General features: G+C 54.2%; 5 protein-coding genes across 5 annotated transcripts; 4 read left to right on the forward strand and 1 right to left on the reverse strand.

The window, feature by feature from the left end:
• Positions 1-760: 760 nt before the first annotated feature.
• NCS54_00123300 (Hypothetical protein) lies at positions 761-2,708 on the forward strand (the record flags this gene model as incomplete). Its single annotated transcript, XM_053146864.1, has 2 exons — positions 761-1,265; positions 1,366-2,708. The coding sequence occupies 2 exons, from the start codon at positions 761-763 to the stop codon at positions 2,706-2,708; spliced, it is 1,848 nt and encodes a 615-aa protein (XP_053002839.1).
• An 870-nt stretch (positions 2,709-3,578) lies between these two features.
• On the forward strand, positions 3,579-6,363 carry NCS54_00123400 (V-type proton ATPase subunit a; the record flags this gene model as incomplete). Its single annotated transcript, XM_053146865.1, has 5 exons — positions 3,579-3,707; positions 3,771-3,849; positions 3,898-5,907; positions 5,958-6,137; positions 6,191-6,363. 5 exons carry the CDS (start codon positions 3,579-3,581, stop codon positions 6,361-6,363), a joined length of 2,571 nt encoding a protein of 856 aa, XP_053002840.1.
• Positions 6,364-6,602: 239 nt separating this feature from the next.
• NCS54_00123500 (Endoribonuclease YSH1) lies at positions 6,603-9,471 on the reverse strand (the record flags this gene model as incomplete). Its single annotated transcript, XM_053146866.1, has 4 exons — positions 6,603-7,703; positions 7,757-8,888; positions 9,169-9,266; positions 9,319-9,471. 4 exons carry the CDS (start codon positions 9,469-9,471, stop codon positions 6,603-6,605), a joined length of 2,484 nt encoding a protein of 827 aa, XP_053002841.1.
• A 617-nt stretch (positions 9,472-10,088) lies between these two features.
• NCS54_00123600 (Hypothetical protein) lies at positions 10,089-12,045 on the forward strand (the record flags this gene model as incomplete). The annotated part of the gene is made up of 2 exons (XM_053146867.1): positions 10,089-11,325; positions 11,375-12,045. The coding sequence occupies 2 exons, from the start codon at positions 10,089-10,091 to the stop codon at positions 12,043-12,045; spliced, it is 1,908 nt and encodes a 635-aa protein (XP_053002842.1).
• Positions 12,046-12,929: 884 nt separating this feature from the next.
• On the forward strand, positions 12,930-14,371 carry NCS54_00123700 (CN hydrolase domain-containing protein; the record flags this gene model as incomplete). Its single annotated transcript, XM_053146868.1, has 4 exons — positions 12,930-12,941; positions 13,028-13,120; positions 13,500-14,275; positions 14,335-14,371. The coding sequence occupies 4 exons, from the start codon at positions 12,930-12,932 to the stop codon at positions 14,369-14,371; spliced, it is 918 nt and encodes a 305-aa protein (XP_053002843.1).
• Between the last annotated feature and the right edge of the window lie 10,379 nt (positions 14,372-24,750).

Raw genomic sequence — 24,750 nt, forward strand, 5'->3', positions numbered from 1 at the left:
ATTGTGCGATCCTGAGCTAATGCCCCGTGCATGCCAACACGCTTTTTCGCCAACGTCCCTGGCAAAATACCCTGGCTACTGGGCGTGGCTGGCCCCCCGGGTGGCGCTTCTTTTTGCTCGTCGGTCGCTCAGGCCCGCCTTTGGTGTTTGGACCCTCCAACACCCTACCCTCGTCATGAGGGCTCCAGCAGAGGCTCCAGAAGGTGACTCTCGCCTCCGCCGGGGGTGGCTCCCCTCGTGGCTCGTGGAGTCGTGGCTCTAGCTCCGTGACACTTTATATCCAGGCCCCGAACCCGATGCGCCTGGTCGCCCTCGTCTGTTCCCTTGTTTTCTGTTGTCAAGATTTTTCGACTCTTACAAGCCTAGACCTAGATCCTCATCTTGGAATCTCTCTCAACTACCGATCAACCTCGCCCTCCGATATCGACAAACCCTTTCGTCATCGGCCCCCCCCGCCTTGGTCCTCGCCTTTACTCTTACATAACCGTATAGGCTCCGGATCCGGTGGCTCATACTACGCCACTGCAGTTGCTCAACTATCAACCTTTTTTATCCTCCGCCAACTTTTTGCCAGCCGTTGGGTTGGCCACCAACCAACACTCTCCGTGTGACTCGTTTCGCTGGACTCACGATCTTCGCTGAGAACAGGCGAAGCTCTTCGACGAACGCATCCACATTCCTAACCCTCGCTCCCGTCCTGATTCTTTTCCCGCCCTCTTCAGGGTCGGCCATTGCACTCTCCTCTCGTCTTTAGACTCGTATGGCCGTCCCGCTGAGCCCTACGCACCACGCGGTGCCTCACTTTGACCTTTCTGCCCTCCTCAAAGCAAAGATGTCTCGTCCCGACTCCCCCAACAGCAACAGCGACAAGACGGCCCGCTCGTCCTTCTCCTCCGTGAGGGAGAACGACGACGGCCTCGCGCAGACCTTTACACGGTCCAAGATTTCCTCCTACACTCAAGGGACGGAAGAGGTATTCGATGAATCACCCTCACCCTCCGTTGAGATTGCACAGCCGTCGTTCCAGGCTCCTCTGACGCAGCCTCACAGTCGGCTCCATGGGTTTTGGTTTCCTGCGGATAACTTCCGTGGTTGGAAGCAAATCCCCATCAAGGGCAAGGCCGCCAGCCGTAGCTGCGAGGATCTGCACAAGCTGTCCATGACATGGAGCTCTCCAGCCCCAGCTGCTCCCGTTCAGAAGGTCTCCCACCCTACTTACCAGACCGGAACCTCTCCTCTCGAGCGTCTCCCCAGCGAAGTCCTGGGTAAGTTAATTCAACTACCGGAATTGGGGGTCCTGGGTCCTCGTGCACCCCAGTCCCCTTGTTATTAAAGAGGGCCTGCGCACTGACATACTGATCCTAGGTGCGATTATCGATCTTCTCGTCATCGAGATTCCTCCAAACGGCCTCACACCGCGCAATGCCGATTTGATGGCCCTTCTCTTGACCTCGCGATCCATCCACGCCGCGACGCTCAACACTCTCTACCGTCACATCACGATCCCCCACTCGAGAATCTTCCGCAAGTTCCTGGCTACCATTACCGAGTACCCAGCGCTCGCCTCTATCGTGCGGCGGCTTGACTTTAGCCACTTTAACCCTTCCACCATCTTCTCTACTCAGAGCGAGAGAGCCCAGACTCGAAACCTGACTACCGAGACCTTGTTCAAATGTCTGGAGCTGACCCCATACCTGCAGGAGTTTCTGGCCCAGGAGTACATCGATGAGGATTTGGGACCCGAGGTGATCAAGAAGCTGTTCTTTGATATGCCCCGTCTCCGAGCCGTCGACTTCTGTGGCTGCTCCTCTCCCTACTTCAAGAACGCCTTTACGAGCCTGGTCCAGTCGTCGCCCTGGCCCGATTCTCTGACGCTTACTCGAGTTTCCTTCCACAAGTGCCTGAACTTGCCCGGCTCCGTCTTTGAGGCCATCCTGCCGCGGCTTGAAAAAGCTACGCACCTTGACCTTGCTGGAACTCGAGTGACTGACAAGGCGCTACAGAGTCTGCCTGAGACGGCGAGACTCACCCACCTGAACCTGGCCAAGTGTCGGGAGTTGACTTCTGAGGTCGTTGTCAAGTTTATTACAACGCACCCTGCTATCATTCAGACGATTACCGTCCTCAGTCTCGCTACAAATGCGAGCAGCCACCTGCTGCTTGGGAAGGCTGATGTTGATGCCATCCTCCCTCGTCTGCCAACCTCCCTCCGTTCCCTGAGCCTGAAGGGAAGCAGGATGGATCCCTCGCAAATCCCTCTTCTCACTCCACTTATCCAGCACTTGGAGGAGCTTGCCATCGGACGAGGTCTCGATCTCCGAGATATCCACCAGCTTCTCTACCAAGAGGGACAGTGGATCCCCCACTCCCTCCGATACCTCGATGTTTCTGACCTGGATACCATCATCGGAAGTGCTAGTGCGCTGCTGAACCCAGGGTCCGCTCCGCTGCATGTTATCGAACTCGAGGAGCGTGCATACGAACGAGCGGCCAAGGCGAAGAAGAACCTTGAACGGGTGGGGTGGACACCGAAGGAATTTGGTAGCCGCTACTGGCTAGTCCGCATGAACTCGGACGGCACTACCATCGACAACGGCGCCCGGTGGTGGAAGCTGGGCGCCGAGAGCTGGGGTATGAGGAAGATCCCGGTAGCCGAGGCCGACGTCGGAGGCATGTACGGGACTTTCATGTTCGGCCGACGGCTGTAAGCGGCCGCCGAGGCTGATGCGCGGTTCAGCATCACGATTTGGATCTCTACTCTGTTCGATTTGACGGTGTTTCTGGCACGGATTTGAATGGCTGGGTTTTGGTTGCATCTTGATCAGATATCCGGGGCGTACAGCGTTGAAAATTAGCGGTAAAAGTTGAAGTCATTTTTGTGCGAAAGCGTTTTTGACACATGAAGATGACGATGGAGAAAAACCGCAGATAATTAGATAATGACTTTACGAACTGGTCAATTTGACTTATTTGTTCTGGCGGTTGATGTGCGTTGAAGTTGTGTTGAACGAGTGTTTAGATGTTTCCACACCGATGCTTTCTCGGTCTCGAAACCTGGTCTCAACTAACGGAACCACTCACCAGATACTTGTAAGAAAGAGCAGCAGAACTGCAGTGTTTCATGCATAGTGAACTAGGAAAAAAAAAGGTATTGACCTTTAACAACTACTCAAGTATTGCTTTGGTCAGATGTGTTGAGCTTGCCCCCTTCCGACTGTAACGACGGCAGAATGCGAATAATGACCTATGCAGTCAGCAACTCCGACATAGAAATGACAATGACTATAATTTACCTATGCAGATCTGAACACCCTAGTTATCCAGCCTATCTCTGATTGCTCTGAAAACAACCTTATCAAAGACATGGAAAGCTTCGGCCTTATCCAGGGGTCAGTGGCGCATGCCCTGGTATGGCAGTGCATGCCACACAGCGGTGGAGCACACGTGACCACTAATACGGAACAACAAGGCCCCGTGGCAAACCAACGTTGCGACGTAACCGCGCCGAGCGTGCCTTGCTCCTTGACAAGCTCCAACTCAACGACTATCAAAAGCCTTGGTGCTTCAGCGGCATCACCATGGCTCCCAAACAGGACACCCCGTTCCGCTCGGCGGACATGAGCATGGTCCAGCTCTATGTCTCCAACGAAATTGGCCGCGAGGTCGTTACGGCTCTTGGCGAGCTTGGTCTATGCCAGTTCCGCGACGTAAGCTTAGAGTCCATCAATTCATCAATCGAGAACATCATCTAACATCTTGGTTTCATCCAGCTCAACGAGAATGTCAGTGCCTTTCAACGCACTTTCACCCAGGAGATCCGACGCCTCGATAATGTTGAACGACAGCTGCGTACGTCATCCCTAGGCATCCACGAAAGCTCTCCCTAACAACCCCCAGGATACTTTTACTCTCAGATGGACAAGATCGGCATCCCCCTTCGAAAGCTCGACCTCGACGTTGAACGACTGGCCTCGCCTTCGACTTCCGAGATCGATGAGCTCTCCGAGCGAAGTCAAAAGCTCGAGCAGCGAGTCTCTGCCCTGAACGAGAGTTACGAGACTCTGAAGAAGCGCGAGGGAGACTTGACTGAGTGGCGCTGGGTTCTGCGCGAGGCCGGCAGCTTCTTCGATCGTGCCCACGGCAATGTCGACGAGATTCGCGCCTCAACCGACAACGATGATGCTCCCCTGCTCTCGGACGTTGAACAGCACCAGGGGGCTGCTGACGTCGAGCGATCCTTCTCGGGAATGAACATTGGTTTTGTTGCTGGTGTCATCGCTAGGGACAGAGTTGGCGCTTTTGAGCGTATCCTCTGGCGAACTCTGCGTGGCAACCTATACATGAACCAGTCTGAGATTCCTGAGCCACTGATTGACCCCACCAACAACGAGGCTATCAACAAGAACGTCTTTGTCATCTTCGCCCACGGCAAGGAGATCCTCGCCAAGATCCGCAAGATTTCGGAGTCTATGGGCGCCGAGGTCTATAACGTCGACGAGAACAGCGATCTCCGACGTGACCAGATCCACGAGGTCAACAACCGTCTTGAGGATGTCCAGAATGTCCTTCAAAACACTCAGGCTACTCTTCAGGCTGAGCTCAACCAGATCTCGCAGTCTCTGTCTGCCTGGATGGTTCTCGTTGCCAAAGAGAAGGCTGTATACAGTGCCCTCAACAACTTCTCGTACGACAGCGCCCGCCGAACCCTCATTGCTGAGGCCTGGGTTCCTACAAACGATCTTCCCCTGATCAGGACGACACTGCAGGATGTCACGAACCGAGCTGGTCTCTCGGTTCCCTCCATCATCAACAAGATCCAAACCAACAAGACGCCGCCTACTTACCTGAAGACCAACAAGTTCACCGAGGGTTTCCAGACCATTGTCAACGCCTATGGTACTGCCACCTACCAGGAAGTCAACCCGGCCATTCCTGTCTTTGTCACTTTCCCTTTCCTGTTCGCTGTCATGTTTGGTGACTTTGGCCACGCCATCATCATGCTTTCGGCTGCTCTTGCTATGATCTACTGGGAGAAGTCGCTCAAGAAGGTCACTTTCGAGCTCTTCGCCATGATCTTCTACGGTCGATACATTGCTCTGGTCATGGCTGTCTTCTCCATCTTTACCGGTCTTATCTACAACGATGCCTTCTCCAAGTCGATGACTCTTTTCGACAGTGCCTGGGAGTTCAAGAAGCCCGAGGGCTACACTAACTCGACTCCTATTACTGCCGTGTTGAACCAGCATGGCTACCGCTACCCCTTCGGTCTAGACTATGCTTGGCACGGTACTGAGAATGATCTTCTCTTCAGCAACAGTTACAAGATGAAGATGAGTATCATTCTCGGTTGGGCGCACATGACGTACTCTCTCTGCTTCGCCTACATCAACGCCCGCCACTTCAAGAAGCCCATTGACATCTGGGGCAACTTTATCCCGGGCATGATTTTCTTCCAGTCCATTTTTGGCTACCTTGTCATCTGCATCGTGTACAAGTGGTCCGTGGATTGGCTTGGAAAAGAACTCCAACCCCCTGGTCTGCTGAACATGTTGATTTACATGTTCCTGCAGCCCGGAACCTTGGATGAGCAGCTGTATCCTGGACAAGCCACCGTGCAAGTTATCCTATTGCTCCTGGCCTTCGCCCAGGTGCCCATCCTGCTCTTCCTTAAGCCTTTCTACCTTCGATGGGAGCACAACCGAGCACGCGCTAAGGGTTACCGTAGCATAGGAGAGACATCCCGAGTTAGTGCTTTGGATGGTGACGACGATGATGCCCAAGGCAATGGCCACGGCAACAGCTTCGATGATGGCGAGGGGGTTGCTATGATCTCCCAGAACATCGATGAAGAGCACGAGGAGTTTGAGTTCAGCGAGGTCATGATTCACCAGGTCATCCACACCATCGGTAAGTTTTTGTTATGAGTAATGTCTGTTACGATACTAATCGGCTTCCAGAGTTCTGTCTGAACTGTGTGTCTCACACTGCTTCTTACCTCCGTCTCTGGGCTCTGTCTCTGGCCCATCAGCAGCTGAGCATTGTGCTCTGGAGCATGACCCTTGGCCCCGCTCTGACTACTCCTGGTGTTCTTGGCGTTATCATGATTGTTGTCTGCTTCTTTATGTGGTTCTTCCTGAGTAAGTCGTGCCCGTCTTGGAGCGCTGGAGACATGTTGCTAACCTATCACCAGCCATTGCTATTCTGGTGTGTATGGAGGGTACCAGTGCCATGTTGCACTCTCTGCGTCTTGCTTGGGTCGAGTCCTTTTCCAAGTTTGCCGAGTTTGCGGGTTGGCCTTTTGCGCCATTCTCGTTCCAGACCCTGTTGGAAGAGTCGGAGGAGTTGAAGGATTACCTGGGATAATACGGGCTGGTCAAAGAATGGTGAACCATTTGTTATAGTAGTAGACTCTTGGTTTTTTTTTTATTTTGTTATTGTACCATAGGTAACATAGTGCACTGTTAGAAATACTGGTCTGAGCCTTCTTGTTCGACTAGATAACTGCTAAACCAACGAAATGACCTGTGTCCCTTTTAAATTTATGAAGCTTGCTACATGACTTGTAGTCATTAAATACACACCCATGGAGCTATCCCGTAATTTCAACCCCAGAGAGGCGCCGTCACCTCGACAGCCCGCTCGACGACAGCCCTGACTCTGTCGGCGAAGACTTTGTTGTTACACTCGACCTCGAGGTCCTCCAGCCACACAGTGGCGGTCAATCTATCCACCTTGATCGATACTCCGGGCACGGGAATGCCAATCTTGTGTAGTCTCTCAATCTCCTTGCGCTGTCTCTCCTCGAGCTGCGAATCCTCATCGCCATCCTCCTCCATGGCGTCCTCATCCTTAACCTTGCCCTCGGGCGCCTCCTCCTTGGGAGTAGGGGGCAGCTTGGGAGTTGCGACGGGGGCGACGTTGTCCTGGCCGAACTGTGCCTCTAGGAACCACAGCAGACGCTCGAGGCGCTCCTCAGGGGTTGCAGAGTGGTGAGGGTTTGCGGCAGGGAGCTCGTGCGAGTGAGAGTGCTTGGCCGAGGAACGCTTGACGGCGGCAGGTGAGCTCTCGACGGAGAAGAGGACGGCCATGACAGAGTCGGCGATGCCGTCGTTGAGCATGTTGCCCTCCCATTCGAGCTCGACCTCACCGTTTGTGCGGTATCGTACAGAAACGCAACCCATCACCAGATACGCCGCGACGAGGCTGGCTACCTCTTCATCTGCCTCCTCCGGGTGAGTCTCACCGTCGGTGATGGCCGCATCACCGTTGGTGCCGTTCTTGGCACGGCGCATCTCTGGCAGCTCCTCAATAGTACCGAATGTGCCCTCAAGAGCCCACTTAACCAGGTCGATGCCCGCAGCGCTAAGGGTCAGACGCTGCTTGCAGGTGATGGTAGTGGTGTTGAGACCAGCGTACTCGCGCAGATCCTCGGGGGCCATGAGTGAAAGCTTGAAGTCGTTCTGCACAAGTACTCCGGTGACAAGAGGAGGCGCGGTAGCAGGATCAAGGTGTATGTTTTGGGGCGGCTGGATGGAGGCGAGCTTGCCGACGACCTTGGCAGTCTTGTCGGCCTTGAAGGGGATGCGAAGTTCTTCGCAGTTGCGAGGAGAGTAGACCTTGACCTTTACCGTCTTGTTTGCGTTGAGCGAAAGAAGCTTTGACTTGAGACGCATCATGTTGTGCTGTTCGCCATGGACGAGAATCTGTAATAGATATTAGCTTGTGCCTTGTTTAGTAGAAAGGGGAGCAAACGTACAACCACAGGCGCTGCAACCTCTTCAATAAACTCGCGGTTCTCGACACCATCAACGTGGGCAGCAAAAGAGTATTCTTGAACGCTGCACCTTCGAGGAATGAGAACCTTCTCGCCGTCGCCTCCAGGCATTCGACGAGCGCCAGCCATGCTGCGAGACATGACGGCCTGGATCTGATCTGGTTCCTGCGTGATCTGCTTGGCCATGGTGCCCTCGACACTGTAACCAGTAATGATCACACCGTTCTTCTCGCTAGGGGCCCAGCGCTCTAGCAGCTCTCGGCTGACACCGTTCTGCAGCATACCAGGACTGGCAAGCATGACACAGCCACCGACGTCGTCGAATCGGTCGAGGTTCTTCAGAGAGCGAATATACTTAAAGTCCCAAGGCCCACCCTTGCCAGCACCATCCCCAGAAGCCTCGGCCTCGGCCATACGCTCACGGAAAAGACGCTTGATATTGTCGTTCATGGCGCCGACATAAGTCTGGTACACAAGCATACACTTTCTCGCCAGGTTACTGGCGTAGTAGATGGGGTATTTTTGGAAGTCAGCATGCTTGCCCCAATACTCGTCGAGAATCAACAGAAGCTCTTGGGCACGTCCCAGGGCGAAGACGGGCATGAGAACACGGCCACCTCGGTTTAGGATGCTTGTGATGGACTTCATGAGCGCCTGTTCTCTCTCCAGGCGAGGAACGTGAGAGGCAATGCCATACGTCGACTCGGTGATGAGAACATCAATCTTGACGCCCTTAGGAACCTCTGCCGAAACCAGATGTCGATCTTGCTCTCGCGAGTAGTCTCCAGTGAAGAAGATGTTGAGCCCACCAATCTCGATGAGGAACATGGCCGCGCCGAGCACATGGCCTGCTGGGTAGGGTGTGATTCTGATGGAGGAGATGGTATGAGTTGTGTGATAGTCGATAGCCTCAATCTGCGGAAATGTGTTGAGATGGTCCTGCTCCGTGTAGACGGGCTGCGAGGTTGGATTTGACGATGTGTTGCCCACTCGGACACTGTCCTGGATAAGCCATTTGTAGATGGCCTTGGTAGGATGCGTCATGAATACACGCCCTCTGAAGTTGGTCTTTGCGAGCACATACGGCAAAGACGCCGCATGGTCAATGTGAAAACTATGCCCTGTTAGCTGTAATCCTCATCGGATTGCTCTGGTCAGGTCGACGACGGGCATTCCAGGACAGGACGGCATCACAAGGACGAAAAGAGCAGGGACGTAGGGGAGCGGGAAAGACTGTATTGTATTGATCTGGCATACAAAGCGAAGATATCACGCGAACACGATACAGGTCGCGGACAAGCAAGTACTGTCCGTTCCATCACATCACATCAAGGTCGTCCCTCGCCCTGTCCAGCCTATATCGTCGCACGAGTGGGAAGAAGGGGGCGGCTTACTGGCTGATTAGGAGCACATCGACGGTGCTGAGATCGAAGTCGTCATAGAAGGGGAGGGCTGCGAGCCCATCGTACGCAGGGTGCTGGCCGGCGTCAAGCTGGTGATGGCTGTTAGACGGATCCTTTGTTCGAGACCTCTCAACCGCTTACCATGACCGTCTTTCCCTTGTACTGGATAATGTGACATGACCGACCGACTTCGTTACCGCCTCCCAAACAGAGGAACATGAGCTCGTCTGAAGGGTCTACGGGCTCCTCCGCTGCGGCCGCGTTCATCGCCGATGCCTTTCGTTTGGATGCCATCGTTGCGCGGGCGCCTGGTGTTGGCGACCAGTCGCATCAACTAGAGAAACGCTAGAATATTAGTACAGAGCGGCCCCGAGCAACATGCGCATGCAGAGGGCCGTGATGCACAAAGAGCGACAATAGCAATCAATCGCAGGGATGGATGAAGCTTGAATGCCTGGAATTGAATAGGTAGGCGGGCGTCGCGGGCATAAAAGGCTAACGCGCTCAATGGCAAGCGGCAGGCGGATAAAATCCGGCCTAGCCGTTTGTGGCTTCCTAGTTGGGAGGGAGGCTCTGCTCCACGCACGTGACTTTAAAACTACGCGACCTCCGTTTTGCAGGCAGAGCTTCCTCCTCCATAGCCTCCCCCAGCGAAGCATCATCTCGACTCCACGACGATATTCAACAGCCCCATCTCGCGGCGCGGCGGATCTACCTTGTGCACCCGAAATTGCCTCTTTCCGATCGCATCGCCAACTTTCCCCAGAGCCCAGTCGAGATTGAGCGCGTCGAATGGGAGGCGTCGCGACTAACGTGACAGGCTCCTCTGCCTGCTGAGCTAGCACCTACTCACCTCTGCTTTCTTCCGCCTCCCGCTCGCACCTCAGTCACTCGGCTCTGGAGTCTTGACCATGGCTCAACCTCAACCTCAGGCGCAGGTGCCGCCGCGCGCATTCTCTCCCCCACAGCCCACGCCCTCGCCCGCCGCGTCACAATCGAGCTTTGCACTCCCACCTCAGAAGCGAGTCCGAACCGACGGTCCTCCATCACAGCCCGAGTCGCCTTACGCTACATCTCCCTACGCCGCGAGTCCCGGGCCTACCGGAACGCCTCCTGCCGCCGCGAATTCTCCTGCGTATGCGCATAGTCCTGCTCTGCCGCAACCTTATGCCACTCCCTACACCAACGGCCACACCACGCCTGGCCTCAATCTCCCAGATGCTCGACCGAACTCGACGCCCCCGATTCAAACACCGCATCACCCGCCTATGCCCCAGTACACAAACGCGACGATGACGCCTGTACCCGCGCCTGCCGTGGCTCCCGTTGTTGCTCCAGCTCAAGGGCCTGGAGCCATGGGGCCGCCACAGAGGCCAGCCGAGCGCCCGACAAAAGACTATGAGTACGACGTGACAGACTCGCTTGCTGGTACCGGCATTGATCTACGCGCTGAGGAACAATACATGAATGAGCTCTACTCAACCGGGTTCGACGAAGCCAGGACAGGTTTCGCCCAGCATCCGCCGGGAGCCAAGGGGAGCTTCTACGGCGCAGGCCCTGCGAATCAACCTGCTCAATCGACACCCGACCAGACTCAAGAGCAGTTCGCTGCCCAGCAAGCAGAGAGAGCTTGGTCTGAGTCTTCGATGCGACTTGCTGTGCAGCGAACTCAAGAGATCGGTGACCCGTTCCTTATGGTGGCAACGCTTCACCGACGAGCGGATAAAATCGCTCGAGAGCACCATCTCTCTCTAAACTTGGATCTCAAGAACAACAGCCAGACCATGGGAAAGATGAGGCTGCCAGAACAGTTTCCTTACCCCAAGGTCAACATCAAGACGGCACAGGGTCCGGACGCTGCTCTAGTCCAGACGACAGGCTCCTATATTCCCCATGATGCATACCTAGTTGATCAGTTGGCGTTGCTGTCGATTGCATCCAAGCAAAGACTTAGAGGGCTTTTGGAGGACGCGCACGTTGTGGCGACGAACCGGCAGAAGACGTCTCACGGCGATGTGCCTGAAGACTGGGCACCAGCGGCTGCGCCGATGAATGCGGAGCCTCTACAGCCAATCGAGAAGCCAGCTGACGGCGCGGATGCGGCTGGAGTGGAGAGTGCGAATGGGGAGGGCACGAATCCATTGAAGCGTGAGTATACTCGTAGTAACATGGCCAGTTTCATGCTCACACTCTACAGGCTCTGCCGACGGTGCTGGATTGACAAACGGGGCTCCACCTGTCAAGCTACCAAAGATCTCATCTTACATGACGACTACGATGCGCGACCTTGCGCGACAGGAACGTGACTGGGAAGAGGCGCGGTTGCGAAAGCGACAAAAGCGCAAGGATGGTATCCCTGACTCTGGAAGCACGACCTCGCGTGCTGGCAGCGTGGCTCCCGGTACTCCCGGAACCACGGCTCCGGAATCGCAAAAGACTATGACCAAGAAGGAGATGAAGAAGAACCAGCAGGCTAAGGCAGCTGAGCTGGACAGCCACCAGAGCCAGAACACGACGAGCAGTCTCTTTGCCGGTCTAGGAGGCAAGGGCGGCCTTTTCGGCAAAAAGAAGACGGGCAAGACGTACGACTGGATGAACGTTGGACGTGGAGGCAGCGGGGCCAGCACACCTACAAGAAACCCGTCCGGACTCGGTAAGGGGGCGGGAGGGTCGGTAGCGGCGGCGGCACCGGTCAACATGGCCATGACGACGGAAGGACGCAACCGACTCGGAACATGGCGAGAAGACAAGGAGAAGGGCAGAAACATACAACTACGGGATTGGGTCTCGGTGTTGGAGAGGGATGGGCGTGAGCACAAGGCACTACAGGGGGCCTACCTGCGCTTGGACGCATCAAATCCCAAGTGAAGCCATCTAAGCTGAATAAAAAAGCGGCGAGTAATGGAAGTGGACAGCAAAGGAAGCCGAGGGAAGAAAAGGGGGAGAGACGCAAGCAAGGCGAGGAGGGAGGAATTGGGGAAGATACCCTGCGCCAAAGTTTGTTTTGTGACGTTTTAACAACTTAGCCTGGCGTTTGTTGTGTTGTGTTTTGAGGCATAGGAAGAAAGCACAGGGAAATGCAGTCTTTTTGCATTCATTGCGAGATGTTGTCTGCCTATAGGAATCTTGGGAGAGGATAGGACGGCCATTGCCATGTGTGCGCATTCAAGGAGCGCAGTCTTGCCTGTTTCTTGTAGTACCTTTTGGAGCTTTTTGGGTATCAGGTCAAGCCCAGTAGTAGCTCAAGCCAGGCCTGGAGAGTCAGGTCAGTGAAAGAGAGAATTGTCAGATAGGAAGAATTGAACGAGGAGGAAACCTCTTGACACGGACTTGGGTTGAGGCGAGGCATTCTCTATCGTGACGAGAACATTCCAATCAACAAAAAGGGAGAGTCTCTCTATCTTGGGAGCACAGAGTGAGTGAGTGAAGGCTGCTCTTGGTCTGACAAATGCTTCACGTCTTGTGTGGAAAAGTGGGACTATGGCGGCATCACGCTTCCCCTCTCTTTCTCTCCTCTATCAACTTTGGAAAGGAGTGACTCGAGATACTTGTGTGCCCATTCCCTTTGACCTCGTGAGCGAAGTTGACGCCCTTGAAGAGCAACCACCACAAGTTCTGGCCAAAGAAAAAAAACGCCCAGCTCAGGAACGTTACACGGAAGCACACTCCCCTCAGCCAGTAGCAGCGTCAAGGGAGACAGCCAGAAGAAATTCTTCGTCTTATAGCCCACATCTCGAATACAAACACTCACCATGACGATTGCGGTCAGTTTCTTTTGCATCCAAGACAGACAAGGGGGATCCCCCCTGCTTTCCCGCTGGCATGAACCAGAGCTGACCTCATCGCACAGGCGGTCGGCCAGATCTGCTCCACGGCATCTGCCAAGGGGAATCTGGAACAGTGTGTGAGGCTGGTGGCGAAAGCCGCGCGTGGAGGAGCCAAGGTGAGTGAAAAGAGAGCAAGGAGAAGAAAAATAAATGTCATGGTCGATATATAAGAGGTTGACATGTCCAAAGAGGCGAGACAAGTGTTCAGCCAAGAAGAGACATCCCTAGATCGAGGTCAACGTCTGGGGAAAGGGGGGAGGTTTTATCAGATCTCACACAGACGCTTTGAAAAGGGCGGGCTCCATCTGATCGAGATGCGGTTCGTCTTGAGCCGTGAGACATGGCCAAGGGCCGATTTCTCCAAGACATACCAGCTACTCCCTCCATATGTCTCTCCTTTTTTTTTTCTTTCTTTCTTTGCCATGTCTTGCTCTTCCACAACGGCGAGATACACTCTTGTCATCAGAGCACTTGCTCACACGGTATACATGACAGGTACTCTTCCTCCCTGAGGCGTCCGACTACATCGCGCCCGACGGTCAGACGTCTCTCGAACTCGCCGAGCCGCAGCAGACGTCGCCCTTTGTAAAGGGCCTGCAGGATGCGGCGCGGGAGCACAGCGTCGCGGTCCACGTGGGCATCCACCACCGCCCCGAGCCCGAGCCCGGCGCCGCCGTGCATCGCATCCTCAACCGGGCGCTGTACATCGGAGCCGACGGGGCCGTCGTCGACTCGGCGTCGTACGACAAGCTCCACGTCTTTGACTATGGCAACCTCCGGGAGAGCGCCACCGTGCGGCCCGGCCCCGCACTCACCCCGCCGTTTGACTCGCCCGTCGGCCGGATCGGGAGCCTCATCTGCTTCGACCTCCGATTTCCGGAGCCGGGTCTGCTGCTTTCTCAGCCGGGGCCAGGCAGCCCGTGGACCGGACGTCCCGCGCAGGTGCTAACGTACCCGAGCGCCTTTACGCTCCGCACAGGTGCCGCGCACTGGGAGACGCTGCTGCGAGCGCGGGCCATTGAGACGCAGAGTTACGTGGTGGCTGCGGCGCAGGTAGGACGGCACAACGAGAAGAGGGCCAGCTGGGGCCAGAGTATCGTTGCTGACCCCTGGGGCCGGGTCGTCCTCAAGCTCAAGGGCGTCGTCTCCGACCCCAAAGATGTGCCCGAGGGGACAGCTGAAGAGGGCGCCGTGGGAGAGATTGGGTTCGTCGAGATTGACCTCGATGGATTGGAGAGGGTCCGGAAAGAGATGCCTCTTCAGCGGAGGACGTGAGTATCCCTTGCTGTCATGGTGTTGCGGCTGGATTGCTGACAGAACATACCAACAGAGATGTTTACCCCGAGTTGACCGCTCGCCATACTTGACCAGTAAAAGGAGGCATCTTGACCGCACTGTAAGGTCACGCCGCAAGGCAAACACAAACAGACGGGTCCAAATCCATGCTCGTTCCCAGAGAACCGGGCCAGCCAACGGGATCAGTTTCCGCTTGCGAGCGAGTTAGCGTAGAGAGAAATACAATGGGCCATCTCGACAAAGTACCATGCTGTCCCTTGTCTTGTCGGCGACCCAAGAGTCCAGCACCTTTTTGAAACTCGGCTCGAGGAGATTATCTTATCCACCAGACGTGCTGTGCTGGCTTGCTGCACCGAGCTGCCGGGACAGATTCACCGCCCTAGGTACCGACCTCTCGGGACAGCCGCACTGCCGGGGGTGTACGGCATATAGCAAACATCTCCCGGGGGGGTTGGCTAAGAGCGGTGTGCTTTTACTGCACGGAGTATAGGCTGAAGATTAGATGCAGAGCGGGGAGTATGCATCTTGTTCCCCTTGTCTCAACTTTTCTGCAAGGGATGTTGATTACGAAAACGAAATAGAGAAGAGGTGAACAAGTGCCGAGATGAAGATCTGTCGTCGTGGATAGTGCCAGCAAACTTCGCATTGCATATACGCCCAAAGGGCCGATCATGGGATGGGATAGACGCACGTACACCGCCAGAGATTCTTTTCTTTGTCCCCCTGCTTGAGCTTGACAAAATAAAACAATTGCTTCGCTGGCAAGAGTCTCCTCTTCCAAGGGAAGGGGTAGTTGGTTAGCGTTACAACGTTGAAGCGAGAGAAGCAGAAGAAGAAAGAAAAAATGGATACTGTTGATTATTCCCCGAGGGACTAGGGGAGGAAGAAGGAGAAACCCGAGTTGCTGGGTAAAAATCTGCAAGTGCCAGGGAAAGGAAGGAAAGAGAGGCTGGGATTCCTCCCGTCGGCATCAGCCTCGGCTGCAGCCTCGCCTGAGTCGTCATGGAGCAGTCATTTGCCTTAGGTAAGGTAGCATTCTCTCAACGGCCTTGCTTGTGACTGCTACTCTGACAAGAGCCGAGATTTCCAACGTATGAGGAAGTAAGTGACTGTCAATGTTTCATCCTCAACAAATATACAGTTTTTTTTTTTTGTTGCTCTTGCTCAATTCCTATTGTCTCGTGTTTCTGTCGAGCAGACTCCCATCTCGATCCAGCAACAACTCAATCTCGCCTTGGCCGTCACGGTCGTCGTCGTCTAAAACTCTTTGCCAACCTTGTCCCTGACCTTGAAGCCATCTACACTCTACACGCCCCTCCCCTTGCTTCTACTCTAGGGGTCCCTTGTCCATGTCCATGCAAGATTCCCGCTCCCATTTTGATCAATTTCGTTCCTTTTTACAAACACACCCCTGCCCCACTCCGAATCCCAACGCTTCGGTCCCGGCTTTCCGCCCGCATTAGTCCGGCGTCGCACCAGAGCCAAAAGGGTTATAGTCAAAGTCCAGGGGTAACCGTGCCGGGGCAGATGCAGGTTCAGGAGGAGCCAAAGCGAGCTGTCACTGCGACATCTTGCATTAGCTGAGGTGGCCCGATTTCCGCCCCCAGGGGTTGTTTTTTTGCTGCTGCTGCTGCTGCTGCTTCATTCTTTTCCTTCTGGCGCGGCTCCAGAAGCTTTGCTTTTTTTGTGTGTCCCTTTTTCCAATTCCGCCTTGCCTGGGTACGTAGAGTATCCGTGTGTTTGTTGCCTCCTGCCTTTTCTTGCCATCAGAGGAGACTCGTCATTTGTCACTGTTTGTGATACCCACTTTTAGTCCTCAGCCTTCCCAAACTTTCCGCCCAAAAGGTCCATTCATGGCAAAGGCAAAAGAAAAGAAGCTTGAGACAACAAAGCCATCGTGATTATAGTTTTGTTTCCGCCTTGTCATTGCTTCTTCTTTTTGCTATTGTTTGTAAGAAAAAAATTTTCTTGTATTTTTTTCTGATATCAGATTCAGCCAAGAACAACATGTCTTCTCAATGGATAATGTAGATAGTTTCCTCTATTGTCTCCCCCAAGCGCAACCTCATCCGCGGCTCGGGTCGCTTGTGATCCGTTCCCAAGTGTCTCCGAGGCCGGTTTAACAGCCGAACCAACCGACGCCAGATCTTTCTTGAATTTCTTTTGTTATTTCTTTTCGCTTCGCTTCACACTTGATCCGCGTCGCTTCTGGCGTCTCAGTAGTTGTCCCTGCTCTCTCTTACCTTGACTTATCCTCGACCTACCTCGGGGAGTACTCGTCCCGTCGCCTCGGCGGTTAATTGCGTTTCTTTCCCTTCCCAAGAGACATTTCGTATCATCTCATCGTCGTGTTTCACGGTCCGTGTTCGAGTTCGCGCGCGGAAACCAGCAAACGAACGAACGAACGGACGAGCCTCGGCTGTTCCGCCTTTCTGTGCGTGCGTGCGTGCGTGTACGTGGTGTCACGAGCCGCCTGCATCGGCCAACGACAGACAGATTGTAAATGAGCGGTCCGTCCTCCATCTCCTTTAAGTGTGTGCGTGCGCAGGTCGCGGGCGCGGGATGGGAGGTGCAAGCGCAGCGGGAGTGGCATGTTTATGAACCGCCATTAGCCCACAATGTCAACTGGTGATGCTGACCGAGCGGCATCAATTATGGCAGTGCATGCATGCATCACTGTAATCGTGATGGAAGTAAACATGTCATAGCTACAGTGTAGTAGTATTCTCTATCAGTAATGTCACCACACCCACACGCGCACACAGACCACAGACACATTCACGACACCGTCATCAACGGCCATGAAACGGGCAAGCCTCAAAAGCCCAACCCAACGGGGATGCAATCCGAAGCCCGAGCGAACGAGCTCGAGCCCTCCCCAGGCGAAAAACTTCGAGTAGCTTCGGTCCCATTGGACCCAAATCCTTCCATCACCCCGGAACCCACCCGCTGGCTGGATGGAAGCCTTCACTTCCCCGCAAGGCTCCAGAGACCAAAGAGCCTCTTGATTACCCAGCGCCGGATTCAGTCCCGCGCCGCCGTCATCATCCATCCATCATCGATGGCCTGTGACCCCCTGAAAGTCAATTCCACCACCCCAACCAAAACTGGCTCTAGCCCGCCGAAGCCAACAGCTTCTTTGCCATGTTCCATACCTGCTGTACCAAAAGACTGACTCGTCGTCCCCCTGGTGCCATCATTTCGCACGAGGCTGTTTTTGCTAAATTAACTTATAACCAACCATGAATCCCAGTCCAGCAAACATGAAGGAAATTTGAGAGTGTCTATCTGTATCTGTCTGTTACCTGGCCATCATTACGCGCCCTCTATCTCATCTCGTTGATTTACCCTCTCATTTCTTGGACTGTAGATTACCTGTTGCGGCCCAATCCACCAGGGGCCAACTCAACTCTATTTTGCCTTTTCTCCATTGCTTTCCACCATTAGCTTCTGCCTAGACCTTGCTTGACTCCTCACGCTCGCTCGCTCGTATTTGCGCACAGCGTCATCACCACCGAACTGAGTGCAATTGTGATTCCCCCTCTCATCACTTCGTCGTAAGCAAGCATTCCAATTCAAGGGGCACGCACCCGACCAACCCGCACCCACAACATAACACAACACAGCCAACGAGTCCTCCCGTCTCTTGGGTTCGTGCTACAACACTGCACACTGTACTGTACTTGAATCCTCACCCAGGAACCGTAGCAAACATTTGTACCCCAGCTTTCTCGGCTCCCCAGCCCTCGTCATCACCTCCCCTTGTCCCGTCACACAAACCACGGCTCCAGGCATAGCAAACAATCTCTGTCGTCCAAGCATTTCCATCCCCACTCAATTTATCTCGCCTCGACATTGCTAAATCAGGCAAACACGGCGAGCCTACTCCGATCTCAAAATAGATGTCATATTCTTGTCACTTTTCTCTTGCAAAGTCTGAAACAGGAGCTTATTCTTGAAGTAAATCCATTATTTGTTATAGTTTATCTCATAAAACCAGGACGTTTGTCTTTCCTTGCGCGCTGTGTAGCTAGCTGTCTTCCGTCTTATAGATACTATACAGTCTAGAGGTTGAAAGGGGGAAAACCGCGTGGGGGTATCTTCTATCAATGTCCTGAGTCCAGCCCAAGTGCTCAGCTCAGCGCGTCGCTGAAGCATCACTTCTCTTTTTCCCCCTTTCCTCTTCCTCATCCAATAGTCTTGTACACCAATACAGAAATAGTACAGGGGAATACCGGCCAACATGAAACCGCAAGGAATCCCTTTTGCTGATGGCCCTCCCGCGAGGGATCCAAGGCCAAACAGCTAACCCAATAGTAATAAAAATTCGTCAAAAAAAAAAAAAAGTAAAGGGAAGAGAAAAGAAGAAACGAGAGATACAGGCCAAAAGGGGAACCTCTGCAAGCAAGGGGGTTGCGAAAAGAGAGAGCAGAGCAAAAAAGCAGAAAGCGAAAAAGCAAAAACCACAGATCCCCCAAGTCTATATGCAAGTGCCGAAAAGCAACTTTTTTTTTTCTCCCAGCCCGTTCCCATTTTGTAATACCTTTCCAAATCCCCATGTCGAGTAAAACTCCCAATAAAAAACATCTTCTCCCGAGGCGCTCGCTTTTCTTCTGCTCACTGCATGTCTCTCTCGATATCGGTCTGTCTTCGCTTGGCTTTCGGTCTCCCAATTCCAGATCGTACTGCGCTCGTCAACCCTTGTCTTGTCTCGCCGGTGGCCGATCTGAGACATTCCCATCCCGGTTGGATCTGCATTCCATTCCGGTTGAAGACGCCCTTGACGCGAGTGGTGCTGAAAGTTCGGGTTGCCTATCGAGGGAGACCATGTGGAGACCGAGGACGACGACTCGAGCCGGGGGTTGTTGCGTGTGCGAGTGCGAGTGTGTGGTTGCGGTGAAAAAGATGCCAGGCGGAAAAGGAAAAAAAACAAATCCCAATTTTTGTCCCGTCTATGGTCAAACGCCGCGTGCTGAGCCCAGATGTGTGTGGTATGAATAATGTCCAAGCCAAAAAGAAAATAAGAAAAAGAAATTGTCGGCACCCATGTTGACGAGTGTATCCGTTTTCCCCAAAACCCTCCCCTTGAATTCCACTTGCTGCTGGGAAGCAAGGGATGGCTCCGAGCCGCTGTGTATATGATTTTTCGACAGGAATGCGTATTAAAAAAGGGTATACCGGAATGCATTAAAGCAAGGAGTGGCGCAGCTCGCGGCTCCAAGCCATCAGAAGGTGATTAAATGGTATCGTAGTGGGAATATCGCTTTAGGTCGAAGAGAAGACAGGCGGAAAAGGGGAAGCGCGCGTCTGTTGAACGCGGTGCGGTGTCATGTCGTCGCCGGCAGGCCTAACCGCCAGCGTGGCCCAGCTTTGGCGTGGTCGTCAGTCGCATAAAGTTGGGGGGACTCATAGAGTTCGTCCAACAATCCAAGCGAGAAGACTCTTTAGTGAGGCTTGGGGCGAGGGGGGGGCTTGGGGACACCGGTTGTGTCGTAGGCTCCTCGGCCCATGTTGCAAGGGCTTGATGATCCTTGAACCATTGTTGCTGTTGTTGGGAGAACGAGTGAAAGAATGTGGTGTTGCTAGCGCCTGGTTGCTGGTCAGTCATTGCGGTTGAGAAGACATGGCGAAGGGGGGAGAGGGGATAAATATAGAGGAATGTGGTAAAGATGGGGAGAACGACGAATCGCAGTCAATGCGCTCGTCGCGACGGGGAGACGATTTGGGCAAGCAAGCAAGCGAATCTGACTCACAAGATTATTCGTCGTGGTGCGACAGACAAAGCAGGCCGTATCCAGGGAATGCGGTCGCGATTGGAGGATCTAGACAGTGCAGGGAAAGGAAAGGCGACAAGAGAGCCGAATGGTGGGCAAGATGCGAGCGACACCAATATAATTGGAGAGGACAGACGAGACGAGGTCCAAGAGGCGAGCGAAGAGATGCGACGAGTTGGAAAGAGGCAACACGAGCGAGAGATGATGTCGCAGACGCAAGATGATGATGGGCGGACAGGTGCGTCTCTTTGAGTTCAAGAGAAAGGGGGGGAGTTCGTCCGAATATGCTTTTTGCGCAACAGCACAACAGCCCAGCCCAAATGAGGTAGAGCAACCCAATAAGTTAAGGGGAAACTTTTTTTCTGGCTCGTTGCCGTAATAGCTAGCCTCCAGCTACTTTCTCAGCTCAAGCGCGGTCAGGCACAAGGCACGCACGCACACACACGCTGCACAAAGCGGATCGCTAGCAGGAAATGGTGGCGCCGGTCGGGCGGTCGAACGAGGGTGGGTCAGACAAACGGGGGCCTGATTATTATGGGGGTGTCTTGACTTGGACCTTGCCTGGGGTGGGCGAGGTGAGGTGATGTAAGGTGGTGTTGGTGGTGACAGAGTAGTAGAGTGGTTGAGTGAGCTCAAGTAGATGACTGTCTTGAGTGTATTCCGACTTGTAGGTGTTGGTCGTCGTTATCGTTTGCTTGTGTAAGTGATTCACTCTCAAAGGGATACAGAGTCGAGGAGGAGGGAGAGAAAACCAAAGAGGATGAGGTGGGCGGATGGATGATTAAAAAGGAGTCTGTAATAAGGGAGACGTGAAGTCGGTTGAGTGAAGTTCTGGGCCGAGGGAGAGACGTGGGAACGAGACGCTTTTGTACAGACCACCCATCCAGATGGCAACTACAAACCCAAGATGGAAAATAGGGAAAATCTCAACCAAGGGAACCAAGGAGGCCAGGAGGGGAGGGGTGTGTGGGCGAGTGTGTGTGTGTCCATGCCATGCCCATGCCCATGCTTCACACGGCTCCCGTTACTAGGTACGGCACTATGGGCGCTCCGTATCAACTCCAAATTGCTGAAATTTGCCTAGGGGGTCCGTTCTGGGGGGCGTACCTGGGGGGGAAGAGGAAGGGGGGCCTGGACGTGACAAAAAAGAACAAGCTCGGAGCGCAAAAAGAAAAAAGGGAGCCATGGGTGGAAGCAGAACGGTACGGTACCTGGCCGGACCATGTTTCGTGGCTTTCCCTCCAGGGCCGATGCATGTCTCCACGAGGTAACCCGTGGCTGACCTGCCCTGCTCTTCTCTGCCCTGCACCGAGCGAGCTTCTCTGCTCGGCTGTCCTCTCTACTGCTACGTACTGATATTGCCCCAGCCCAAACTTCGCGGTCTGTGATCCATGGTCTGTGGGTTTGGCAAGGATTGCAGTGCTCCGTCGCCAGGACAGGGGCTCCGTGGAAGTGCTGATCCGCACTTCACCAGAAGCATGCACCGGCTGCACTCCCTCCCTTGTTCTGGCGCTGCTCGCCCGTCCTCTCGCGTCCAGGGACACCCAGGCCACCGGGCCACAGGGGTAGGGAGCCGCTGGGACTTGTTGCAAAGGCGTGTCGCTCCGGGAGGCTGGAAACTCATTAGCCATCAAACCTCCCAAAACGCTCCTCACACCTGTCCTCCGGCTGGCTCACCCACGCCCCCCAAAAGATCCCCTCCCCCTCTGGGTACTCTGCTCCTTGGCAACCTCCCGTTGCAGCCAACACTCTCTTCCCTCACTTGCCCTTCTAGGTAGGTAGGACGTTGAACTGTAAGTTGCTTGTGACGTTGACAGCTAGCCCATGTGGAGGTGTGGTCGAGGTCCAGAACAGCAATTCGCAGCCACTGATAAAGCTCGTGTGCCTGTGATTCTGGCCCTGACCTGGCCTTCCTCGCCTTCCGCCGACCTCCCCAGCTGCCGCCATCCTCTCCTTTCAACGTCTGTTTATTAGCCACCATCGTCCTTGTCGCCATGTGCACCACGAGATGGCTATGAGCCCCAAAAAACCGCTGCACTCCCGGCGCCCCGTGGTGGATCCCCCAGACTGGCCGAGCCCAGCACTCAGCCAAGCCAACCCGCGACGGTGGGAACTGGGAGATGGGACCGACGTCAGGCAGACCAGACCCAAGGTCCTCAGCGGTACCCAAAGCCGTGTCAGCGTACTGTGCACCGCCCGTCGGCGAGGTACCTCGTCAGCCCTGGTACGGAGCACTCCATTCGGCCCCTTCTGGCGCTTTTCTGGTATAGCCAGGGTCCTCCGTCCTCTTGGTGCTCCCGATTGCGACGGCATCCCAGCAGCATGACCCCCGGTCCATCCCACCAGCTCAATTACCCACCATCCTTTCGTTTAATTCATCACATTTGAAACCTTGCGTTTGTCTTGTTTCCTCTCCCGTTGCCCTTGTCTTGTCCCGTGGTGTGGTGTAAAGGCCATGTTGCTGCTACGTACCCTCCTCTCGGCCGTTGTAATTTGTGACAACTGTAGAGCGTCAGTAAAGAATGTTCCATCATGCGGCTTGCCTGCGGCTGCATACCGCTCTTGTGCCTTGCCTTCAAAGGAGAGGCTCGGCCCTAAACGCTCAGGCATGCAACATTGCTTTGCCTGCAATTCCTTCGTCACGCAGCAGCTCCGAGCTGACGGCCCTACTGAGTACATATGCCGGCCGGCATCGGTAGAGGAGCAAAGTTCTTGAAATCCCCACACATCTCATGTCTCATCTCATATCTCGTCTCATCTCGTCCCCAAAATGAGATCAGGACGTGCCAGGGCGCGTGCAGTAAAGCCCAGCGCGTCAACCAGAGTAACACGTATAGTAAAGGTCACTGTGCCGCAAGTATACCAACCTGCGGGTGGCGTATAGTCTCTCACCTGAAAGAACAAGCAATCAAGACTTTGTCGTCCTATTGTTGTGCCGTCATTGTTGTGTGCGCTAGTAAATGCCGGCATCGTCATATGTTGAGGTTCAAAGAACTGCGGCCCTTTGTTACCCTGTATGCAGCAACGCCATCCGTCCTTTCTCCTCTCACCTTCCTTTGTAAGCGGAGACTTTGAGGGTATCATTGGAGGTCAATCATTGATATTCAAACGTCATCGTTGACCGACCTTGGTTGATGGACTCATCCATTTTGCTTCGCTCTCTCCCTCAACCAACGAGAGTTAAACAACATCCATGCATCCTTGTAGTGCTTTGATTCACCGCATCCAAGACTGCTTTGTCGTGGTTTGTACAACCTTGTTCTCTCCGTGTTTCTTTCCACCGCCGGGGAATAATCGTCCTTGCTGCTCCTTCGCAACTTTTGCTGTCCTTGTAGCGAGGGCCTGCTAGCTGAGCTTATCCCTCGTATGTTCCATAATTAGCCACGATTAGCTCTGAGCTCAGGTCGTTATTCTCATCTGACCCGAACGGGTGGGTGTCACACAGACCGGCAACTGAGCCATGGCCCAGTCGGCCAAACTGGCGAATTGCTGTCATCACCGGTTTGAGACTCCTCGCTACCCACCCTGTCCGGTTTCTGAATGTACGTACTCTGCGTAGCAGAGTGTCGCAGGATTCAGGCCCGACTGTCCGAACATCCAATTCACTCATGGTTTCGCTTCATTCCATGTAATGATGTTAGATAGAGGCGCGAGGGCGGTATTCGCATTCGTAGCCGCAGCCCCCCTCGTACAAAAAACTGCCGTGTATCGTAGACATGGTAGTTCTTCGGCCGAATCGTCCAGTCGCTTCTCGGATCGTAACCATGCGTCCCCGCTTGCGGTACCGAATCCCAGGGAAGCGGAACCTTTGGGGCTGTTATCTCGCTGCCTAGTTGGCATCTAATGCGAATCTCGGGCCATCTGGTATTGAGACATCGACGACATGGCGCCATGACAGTGCTTGAGATGTCTGCATATAGTCCCAATGAGATGACAGCGACATGAGCCGCGTTGCCAATTCTTCCATATAGCCTGGAATAGATTCATGCTTGAATCAGCAAGCGAGCATATTCATGCTTCCTCAACATGATGAAGAATATGTATTGAGGACCGAGGCAATATAGCTGTTTCATATTCAGCTGCTACCAAATGAGACGTCGTCAGGTCAGTGACATCCAGGGATCCCTTCCTGTTGTTCGGAGTACCCTACCTTTCCAAGAGACCCCAACCCTGCAGCCTCATGCAGCGGGAATACTGCCGGTCTCGCCTAAGTCTGGGTCACCATCCCGCAACTTGGTAACTCTGCACCGGTGCAAGCTTTGCTTCATCGGTCCCATTTGTCAAAGAGCCGGCCTCAACTCTCCACGCGTCTATCGTTACCATGTGACAGTTGACGTTGACAGTTGACGTCGACAGTAGTGCAAAGGCGGCTGACGGCTTCAAGCTCCTGTGAGCAACGTTTGCTGGTTGTCGACACCTCTATTGACAGACCAGACCAATGGTTGGGCACGTGCTCCCCGTTTTTCTTTCTTTTTCCCTTCGAGACGAACTTCTGGAACCCTCCAGGTATACTCTGTAGCATCCCAGCTCGTCGGTCAACCGTGGCTCCTTGTTCGGTGGGCATCGCGGTGGGCCAACGGGGGCTGCATAGAAACTTTCCAGAAGGCTGTCAGTCGGCATGAAGCTCCACGCGAGGATACTTCGTACTGTGCCAGCGGTAGGCATGAGGCTGGGGC

This window comes from Fusarium falciforme, chromosome 1 (assembly GCF_026873545.1).
Source record: "Fusarium falciforme chromosome 1, complete sequence".
NCBI lineage: Eukaryota > Fungi > Ascomycota > Sordariomycetes > Hypocreales > Nectriaceae > Fusarium > Fusarium falciforme.